The 10,421-nt window shown below is 37.4% G+C and overlaps 1 protein-coding gene across 4 annotated transcripts in view; it reads left to right on the plus strand.

Annotated features, from left to right (window-relative positions):
• Positions 1-10,421, plus strand: part of LOC135215587 (protein yippee-like 2) — a 166,196-nt gene that overhangs the window by 118,823 nt on the left and 36,952 nt on the right. For all 4 annotated transcript variants that reach the window (XM_064250467.1, XM_064250457.1, XM_064250476.1 and 1 more), the window contains 2 exons: positions 2,967-3,259; positions 9,536-9,619. In XM_064250467.1, the coding sequence (XP_064106537.1) occupies positions 2,967-3,259; positions 9,536-9,619 (377 nt within the window). The remainder of the gene's footprint in view (positions 1-2,966; positions 3,260-9,535; positions 9,620-10,421) is intronic.

The raw sequence follows: 10,421 nt of genomic DNA on the forward strand, positions 1-10,421 counted from the left end.
CTCCAGTGTCACGAATGCATTTATTATTATTCCCTGCATTTTGCAGTGGCGTCACATTTGCTTCTTGGTCTAGTCCGTCTCTCCTCCCATTGTTCAGTGCATTCCCAAGCTACCTCGACACAATGCAGTTTTGATTGTCATTGAATCACACTCGTTCTTATAATTTCGTGCCTTGACGGCTCTGTATTTCTCGTTCCATGCTAGAGTTCGATTTTTTTATTTATTTTTTTAAGCTTTGCCATGTCTCATTTCTCTAACTAGAATGTCTCTTACTGTTATTATCAACTATGGATAGTGATTTTCGTTATTCTTACCCTTTCTGTCCTGTTTCAATCCGTATAAACTTAACAATGATTTTTTTTGTAATATTCTTCCACTCTTCCATGAGCCATCGAATACTGCACATCTTCCTATGCAGACCCTAGGCAGTGATAATGTGTGTGTGTGTGTGTGTGTGTGTGTGTGTGAAGTTATTGTTACAATAGATTTTTACATAAATATAAAGGTTGTATTATAGACTACAGCTTTATACATTTCCATTCGTTGAATTACCGAACAGTTTCCGTAACGCCTCATTTATGCAAGGTCGTGTTTGGTCGTGGACCGTTCTTTAGGCCTACAGTTATTAATTAGTGGGAGGCTGGTTTATTGGATATCTTTTGTGTATAATTAGCTTGTAGGCCTACGCAGACGACTGAGAAATCCAACAGGGGTTGTTTGGCTTGAGGGATTTGTGTTCTTTGCCCATCGGAATTCATAAGCAAGAGAGCCTTGTGCCTCTGCCGCAGGTAATACATTTAAAGGCCTGTGGCTGTACGTTATTGAATTACAGTTTTCCTTTTTTTGTTGGGTTTCTATTTATAATGTTTTTATTTTATAACTATTAGGTTTATTTACATTTGTAGGTTGTCTAGTGTCCTTGCTTATATTATTGGGACCGCCGTTGTAGAATTTGGTAAAATTTGAGTTTTTTTTTTTTTTTTTTTTTTTTTTTTGTATAGAATTTTATTGGTTTCTTTTTCTAGTGCTGACTCTGGTGTCAGTAGAGATTATTTCTAAATATTCATTCTTGCGTCTGCCTGACCACCTACTCGTTCCCCAAGTAAGCCTTGGTAAGGTAGTTATGCCCTAAGGCCCGACCACCCCTTGCCTCACAGTGTGGAATAAGGTACGCCTAGGTACGAAAACCATGGATTTCTGTGATTTTCGTTTCCACCCACTTCATTCTGGTAAAGTCTGGCAAACTTTTTTTTTTTTTTCCCCACGCGCGTTTAACGCATTTGGCGCCGACTGGCCCAGCCGCCCATTACGTGGTCACGTTTTCCTCGAGGATATGTTAATTATTTTGCCTTTATCTGGATGGGATTTGCTCTGCTTGTGTAATAGGGAAGTGGATTATGGTACTTTCGAATGGATGAAACAGGATTCGTTTTCTTTATTGAGTTGTTGGAGAGGAATAATAAACACTTTTTTAATACCAGCATAGTAATTGTGTACACATTTTTAGAAATCTGTAGTTATATAATATATATAGTATATATATATATATATATATATATATACATACATACATACTATATATATATATATATATATATATATATATATATATATATATATATATATACTACTATATACATATATATATATATATATATATATATATAGATATATATATATATATATATATATATATGATATATAGATTATATGTATATAGGTATAGGAAATATATATTATTATATATATTATATATATATATATATATATAGATATATATATATATATATATAGTCGCTTATAGTGTAAGGCCGCAAAGCTTTTTTTCTTCTCTTTTTCACTGCAACCGAAAAACGGAAATGCAGTTGTAGTGTAGGTAGTAATGCGACGGCCGCAAAGTAATGTAAGAGAAAGGTGTACCTAGTGAATGCACTTGTGTGACAGAGATTGGGTTGGGTGCGCTCGTGTCCCTGGATCTATAATAAGCCCGTCATCATTCGTTATCGGCGGCATTATCGGTGTTTGGGTAGATCCTTGTTTTGGTGTGTGTACGCTATAGCAGCTGCCCCGGTTCATTTCCGGTTTCAGACTTCAGTCAAACGTATCAGTACACAGATATTGGGTGTAGCGCCAGATCTGCCCTCTTCATCCTTCATCTCTGTAGGAGGCGCCTCGGCGTTGACACTATTTCAGCGAGTTGCGATAGTCCTGTTGGTGGTGATATCGTACCTGTGAGCGTAAGTTGGCGCCACTTCGTTAGTTGCCAGCGTCGTAACTAGTGTTGCTAGGTTTTGTGAAGTGCCGTCGATACGGAAGTAACAACACTTAGTCAAGCGCAGGTGCAGTGTTGTTGCCAAAACTCCCTGCATTGGTGTTGTCATTCATAGGATTCACAGAATATATATAATATATATATATATATATATATATATAATATATATAGATATTATATATATATATTATTATTATTATTATTATTATTATTATTCATTAGTTATTATTATTATTATTATTATTATTATTATTATTATGCACGGGTAAAGTTCACCTCTAGAGCGTATTGGTGTACGACACATTATCAGGGCCTGGGAATATTGGTTGCAGATATTCAACATTGGACTTTGTGTCCCATGATGACCCATTGCCACTTGCCTAGAACTTCAGTTAGCTGCAAGTTTCAGTTCCTTTCAGTATTTAAAAATGCATTGAAACTGATTTAAGTTATGCTCGGTCTGTAGATATAACGTTGACTCTGTTGACAGGATTAGTCTAATAGTTGATAGCTGTGACGTATGGTTGGATGTTTGAGTGTCAGTTTTCCTTATACTGTATTATGCCCAACGTTTGTTGTATTTTCATTGTTTAACATTAATCAATGTGACACTGCATGAGCAAATAACTAATGACATCTCGTGTTGTTGACACCCAGCGCCTAACTTTTGGTCTTGTTGCGTCTCGCCCCCCAGGGCGGGTGAGAGTCTTGGAGTGCCTGGCACCGTGGCTGTGCATTAGCGCAGCCCGCCCGGTTGGCTCGGTGGGGTCCGGGGCGGCTCGTCAGCACCCCCAGCACCACGACGGGCCCCAGGAAGGAGGAGGAGGAGGTGGTCAGCAGCAGCAACAGCAGCCTCAGCAGCAGCAGCAGCAGCAACAGCAGGAGCCCGTTGGCTGGCTCCGGGACACCAGAACCACGCCTACTGACAGGACGCGACCGCATTCCGCGCCCCTACCCATCACCACAACAATGGTCAAGACCTTCCAGGTGAGCCTCAGATGCACAGCGAGAGAGAGAGAGAGAGAGAGATTGGTGGAAGATTGACTGACAGAGGCATAGGTAAAAGGAGAAGGCAAAAAGAGAGAGAGAGAGAGAGAGAGAGAGAGAGATTGTGGAAGGAAAAGGCAGAGAGAGAGAGAGAGAGAGAGAGAGAGAGAGAGAGAGAGATTGGTGGAAGGTTGACTGAGAGACGCGTAGGTAAAAGGAGAAGGCAGAGAGAGAGAGAGAGAGAGAGAGATTGGTGGAAGATTGACTGTCAAAGGCATAGGTAAAAGGAGAAGGCAATAAGGAGAGAGAGAGAGAGAGAGAGAGAGAGAGAGAGAGAGAGAGAGATTGGTGGAAGATTGACTGACAGAGGCGTAGGTAAAAGGAAAAAGCAAAAAGGAGAGAGAGAGAGAGAGAGAAAAGATTGGCTGACAGAGACAAGTAAAAAGAAAGAAAAAGGAGAAGAAAAAGACGAGAGAGAGAGAGAGAGAGAGAGAGAGAGAGAGAGAGAGAGAGAGGTGTATTGATTGAATATTCAGGCGTTTGAGATTATATAAACTGTGAACTGGTAGTTTTGGTAATTATGCGCTTAAGTAAAAATGTGGCATTCTGAATATATATTATATATATATATATATATATATATATATATATATATATATATATATATATATATATATATATATATATGTTTTTTATATTCTTTACCAACTCTTCCAAACTACCTTGAACTAAAATACATAGGGATTTCATTGTCCAGAATAATTAAACACCAACTAAATTATTTAGTATTATATTATCATTGCTGCGGGACGTAGAGTGACAGTAATGGTAGATTTATTAGCCGAAGCCGTAGTATCGTCCAAGACGAATATTTGAAAAAACAAAAATTAATTCCTCATTCTTTTAAAATTAAATTAATTGGTTTAGAATATTAGTTTGATTTACTCATATTCGGTGTGTGTGTGTGTGTGTGTGTGTGTGTGTGTGTTGTGTGTGTGTGATCTACGTGAGATTCCTTATTATGAACTTCACGGCTTAATAGCTTGGCTAATCCACTAGCTGCCAAAGCAGAGAATTTATAAATGGTTAGGAATTCAAGAATTGTTTTAAAGTATGTATTTTTTCTCTCTGGTTGACTATAAATCTGTTTGTGGTGAAGTAGTAATTTTAAAGATGAATTGCAGGTTCGTGACTAAATGGTGATTGATTACTGGCATTTACCTTTTGTGTTATTTCAATATTTCTTCGGAATTTAGACACACGATTATTAAGATATCTGTCTACCTTTCTCACTGTTCTTGCATGTGGCTTCAATTATTTTGCTATAATACTGAAGTGTATTGTCTTACCAGATTGAGGTAAATGTATTATTATTATTACTATATTCTTTCTCTCTCACAGTCATCCTATTCGATTGGTTAGTATAGTTGTTGGGTTCCGGGTTGCATCCTGCCTCCTTAGAATTCCATCACTTCTTACTGTGTGCTGTTTCTAGTAGCACACTCTTCTGCATGAGTCCCGAGATACTTCAGCATTCTAGTTTTTCCAGGTTCCTTTTCAGGGGAACATGCCTAGTGTTCTTATGATTATGGGTACAATTTCCACAGGTATATCCTATATCATTCTTATTTCTATTTTCAGGTCTTGATTCTTATCAATTTTTTCTCTTTCTTTCTCATCTAATCTGGTGTCCCATGGTTTTGCGACATCAAAGAGTGATACTTTCTTCTTTATTTCGTCAATCAACGTCACGTATCACCCTATCTGTTCTGATACCACAGTCCCAGAGGATTTTTGCCTGATCGTTTTCTGTCACCCCCTTAGGTTGGTGTTCGTACCACTTATTACTGCAAGCTAGCTAATGTGTCCTGCACAGGCTCCAGTGGAGGGCCTTTGCTACTGAATCATGCCTCTTTTTGTACTGGTTCTGTGCAAGTGTAGGTCATTCACTTGCTATGTGGTTTATGGTCTCGTTTTTCATATAGCACTTCCTGCATATGGGGGAGATGTTATTTCCATCTATCTTTCTTTGAACATATCTGGTTCTTAGAGCCTGATCTTGTGCCACTGTTAGCATTCCTTCTGTTTCCTTCTTGAGAGCCATTGCCATGTTTCATCGCTGGCCGGTTCTTTAGTCTGTCTCATGTACTGTTCGTGCATTGGTTAGTTGTGACATTGCTCCGTTCCGTTTGTCATTCTCTTGTCTGTATATTTCTGGGTCTTCGTCCACTTTTATCAGTCCTTCTTCCCATGCACTCCATAGCCACTCGTCTTCACTGGTTTTCAGATATTTCCCCAGTGCTCTGCTCTCGATGTTGACGCAGTCCTTTATACTTAGTAGTCCTCTCACTCCTTCCTTGTCATGTATAGTCTAGTCTGTTTATATTTGCTCTTAGGTGTAGTGCTTTATGTACTGTCAAGTGTTTCCCAGTTTTCTGGTTTATGCTGCGGAGTTCAGCCTTTGTCCACTCCACTTCTCTTGCGCTGTGTCTGATTACTGGTACTGCCCATGTGTTTATGGGTTTCATCATATTTCCTGCGTTTAGTTTTGACTTTAGTATCTATCACCTTAAGTCTCTGCATAAATTCTTTTCTGATTGTGTCCTTCATCTCTTGATGTTTTATATCCTCTCCTTTTATTATTCTCAGGTATTTGTATCCTGTCTCTTCTATGTGTGCTATTCCCATCTGGTAGCTTTATCCCTTCAGTCCTTGGGAAAGACAAAAAACAAGGAAAAATATATGAGAAATATAGTAACTCAGAATGTGAACTAATAGCGGTAGAATTTGAATCTGAAAAATTGATGAACATAGTAATATATAGACCTCCTAATACTAAAGAGTTTGACTTAATAATTGAAAATTGGATGATATATGTAGAAATCACAAGGACTGGACTATTCTCCTATCTGGTGACTTCAACTTTCCTTTCGTAGAATGGAAAGAACGAATAGGAGATTGTGGTTGTACTTATACATATAAAAAAGAGAGTAATAGTAGTGCAGAAGATAAGAGGCAATTTGAAAAGCTATTAGATATGCTACTAGAATACAACATTCAACAAATAAATCACCTGCCAACAAGAAAGGAAAATACTTTAGACCTAGTATTTGTGAACGAGATGAATTAATGTTAAAGAATAATAGTTTATAATGCGAATATTTCAGACCATAATGTCATAGAATTAACAGTTCATTCCAAAGCAAGTGAAAATAGAGATAAGCAAGAAATGAAAAAGTGGGAAGGATATGGAAAATACAACTTCTACAGTAAAAATATAAAATGGTCAGAAATTAATGAAGAATTAAACAAAGATTGGGATAACATTTTCGTAAGTGATGACATAAGGGTAAATACGGAGATATTATATAAAATATTGGAGAAAATAGTGGAAAAATATATACCGAAGAAGAAAAGTAAACATCATTCATGCATACTAAGAGACAGAAGGATCTTGTTCCAGAAAATCAGAAAGTGGAAAAAAGGTCTTGCAAAAGAAAAAAATGCATGGAAAGTTATAGAACTAAAAAGTAAGATAGAAAATGCAGAACAAAAGATTATACAATCAAAAGAAAATGAAAAACGGGACTTGGAAGAAAAAACCCTATTAAATATCAAGCAAAACCCCAAACTATTATACTCATATGCGAAGAAGATGAATAAAAAAAAGAATAGAAATAGGCCCTCTGAGAATTGAAGGGAGATTAACGAATGAAAAAAAGGAAATTTGCAACATACTGGCAGAACGATATAAGAGAGAATTCACCCCTAGAATAGATAATGAAGATAATGATATAGAAGTAAGGGATGAAAATAGTGAATATTTAGCTGACATAGATATTAATGAAGCTGATATTGTGCAGGCTATTAATGAAATTAAAAATGGAGCTGCTGCAGGGCCTGATGGAATTCCCTGCTATTTTGTTAAAGAAAGTAGTTCATTCTATCGCAAAGCCACTTGCAATATTATTAAGACAAAGTGTAGATACAGGCAAGATTTATGATGAGCAACAAATTAGCATATATTTACCCCTACTTTCAAAAGTGGATCAAGACTAGAGGCAAGTAATTATAGGCCTGTGAGTCTAACATCACATATTATGAAAGTGTATGAAAGGGTAATGAAGAAAAATATTATGAAACATTTAATAAAAAATAATTTGTTTAATAAAGGACAACATGGTTTCGTACCCGGAAAAAGTACACAAACCCAACTGTTAGTCCACCGTGAGAACATATTCAAAATATGAAAAGCGGAAATGAAACAGATGTGGTTTATTTAGACTTTGCAAAAGCTTTTGATAAAGTAGACCATAATATATTAGCGAAGAAAATTAGAAAACACATATCGTGGATAAAGTAGGAAGATGGTTAAAAGAATTTTTACACAACAGAAAACAGATAGTTATTGCAAACGACGAGAAATCGGATGAAGTCAAGGTAATATCCGGTGTGCCGCAAGGTACGGTGTTAGCTGCAATACTGTTTGTTATTATGATTGAAGACATAGACAATAAGTGAAGGATTCTGTAGTGAGTAGTTTCGCAGATGACACAAGAATAAGTAGAGAAATTACTTGTGATGAAGATAGGAACGCTCTACAAAGAGACCTTAACAAAGTATATGATTGGGCAGAGGTAAATAGGATGGTATTTAACTCTGATAAATTTGAATCAATAAATTATGGAGACAGAGAAAGAAAGCTATATGCATATAAGGGACCTAATAATGAGACCATCACAAATAAGGAAGCAGTTAAAGACCTTGGTGTGATGATGAATAGAACATGTTATGCAATGATCAAATAGCAACTCTGTTGGCAAAATGTAAAGCAAAAATGGGAATGTTGTTACGGCACTTCAAAACAAGAAAAAGCTGAACACATGATTATGCTTTATAAAACATATGTTCGTAGTCCACTTGAATATTGCAATATGATATGGTACCCACACTATCAAAAGGATATTGCACAAATAGAGAGTGTACAAAGGTCCTTTACAGCTAGAATAGAAGAAGTTAAGGACCTAGACTACTGGGAAAGACTACAATTCTTAAAATTATATAGTCTAGAAAGGAGAAGAGAACGCTACATGATAATTCAGGCATGGAAACAGATAGAAGGAATAGCAGAAAATATCATGGAACTAAAAATATCAGAAAGAGCAAGCAGAGGTAGATTAATAGTGCCCAAAACTATACCAGGAAAAATAAGGAAGCACACAGGACATTAATCCACTACGCACCACAGCATCGATAATGCAGCGTCTATCAATGCGTTGCCAGCTCATCTGAGGAATATATCAGGAGTGAGCGTAGATGTGTTTAAGAATAAGCTCGACAAATATCTAAACTGCATCCCAGACCATCCAAGATTGGAAGATGCAAAATATACCGGAAGATGTACTAGCAACTCTCTGGTAGACCATTAGAGGGTGCCTCACACTGAGGGACCTGGGGCAACCCGAACAAGATGTAAGGTCTGTAAGGTAAGGTCACTTTGCCTTTTTGTATTTTTCTATTCCAAACTTCAACCTCATGTCTCCAGATACAATCCTTACAGTCTGCATTAGGGTATCTATTTCCTTGATGCTCTTACCATACATATAGCTTGATGTCGTCCATGAACAACAGTTGGTTAATTCCGTTGCCTTCTTTCTTGAGTTGGTAGCTAGCATCCATCTTCTGCAGTACTTTTGTCATGGGAATCATGGCTACTACGAAGAGTAGTGGGGACAGTGAGTCGCCTTGAAAGATCCCTCTCCTGATGTTAACCTCTCTTAGTCTTATCCCAGAGCTTGCAAGTATTGTATTCCAGTTGCGCATTGTATTTTCCTCTGCCCCATATAGTTTCAGGCATTCTATTGGTCACGTGTGTAGTATCATGTCGAAGGCTTTCTTGTTAGTCAATCCGTGCCATGCTTAGGTTGGTTTTCCTTCTCTTACTACTCTTCATTACCATTTCGTCAATCAGTAGCTGGTCTTTTGTCGTTACACTTCCTTCTTCAGCCTTTCCGTTGGTTGGGGAAGGCGTTTGTATCCTCTAGGTAGTTGTATAGCCTTCCACTGATGATACCTGTTAGTCACTTCCACATTACTGGTAGGCAGGTGATAGACCTGTAGATTTATAAAGAGGATTCGAAGATTCCCGAAAGCTCTCTGTAGAGATTTATTTGTAAATATATATGAATTTGTTTCTCATTATTATTATTATTATTATTATTATTATTATTATTATTATTATTATTATTATCATTATCATCTCTCTTCTCTTAACAGGCATACCTTCCATCATGCCACCGGACGTATTCTTGCATACACTGTCGGGCGCACCTTGCCAACCACGATGAGCTTATATCCAAGGTAAGACTCTCTTAGGGAATAAGACATTGAGCGGAACACTCCTCCCTCAATTTGTTTTCCTTGCATGAGTATATTGACCTCTGGTTCCTGTGACTCTTGAGGGCTTTCCCATACCTTCAGAGAGACACTTAAGTTTTGGTCCCCTTTTATACATGGGTAGTACATCTTGTGCTTGCAATCATGTAAGCAGAATTGCGCTATACGGATTTTTTTTTTTTTTTTTTGGGGGGGGGACAATAGTTGAATAGTTTGGATCCGTATTCATGATTTTTTTTTTTCTCATATTGCTGTCAATATGTTTGAGGTATTTGAAAAGAAATGCTGGGCAATTGGGTAACTGCGAAGGTCAAGTCCTTGTAGTTACAAAAGGAGCATTAAATAATGCAAATTATAACATTAAATAATGCAAATTATTAGTGTGATTGAGGTAATCACTTCTTCCTTGACAGGAATTGGCGACCTAATTGGCCTTGCTATTTATTTCTGTAGTGTCACCTGTCGTAACTATTCCTCTCCTCTCTCTCTCTCTCTCTCTCTCTCTCTCTCTCTCTCTCTCTCTCTCTCTCTCTCTCTCTCTCTCTCTCTCTCTCCTTGACCCTTCCTGATCATTTGTGGCTCTGTGGCTGATTTGTTTATGGAGACCCTGTTACTCGCTGATAATTTGCTGTTTGTTTCTGTTTGCCAAGGAATTCGCAGCCTCTTTATTTCCCCAATTCTTATTAATTCCTTTCTTCTTTGCCCTTTCTCCGTCTCTGTCTTGCGTGTCATTTGCGTTTTTCAAGTTTTCCTTTATTTTCCATCT

This window comes from Macrobrachium nipponense, chromosome 19, assembly GCF_015104395.2.
Source record: "Macrobrachium nipponense isolate FS-2020 chromosome 19, ASM1510439v2, whole genome shotgun sequence".
NCBI classification, from domain to species: Eukaryota; Metazoa; Arthropoda; class Malacostraca; order Decapoda; family Palaemonidae; genus Macrobrachium; species Macrobrachium nipponense.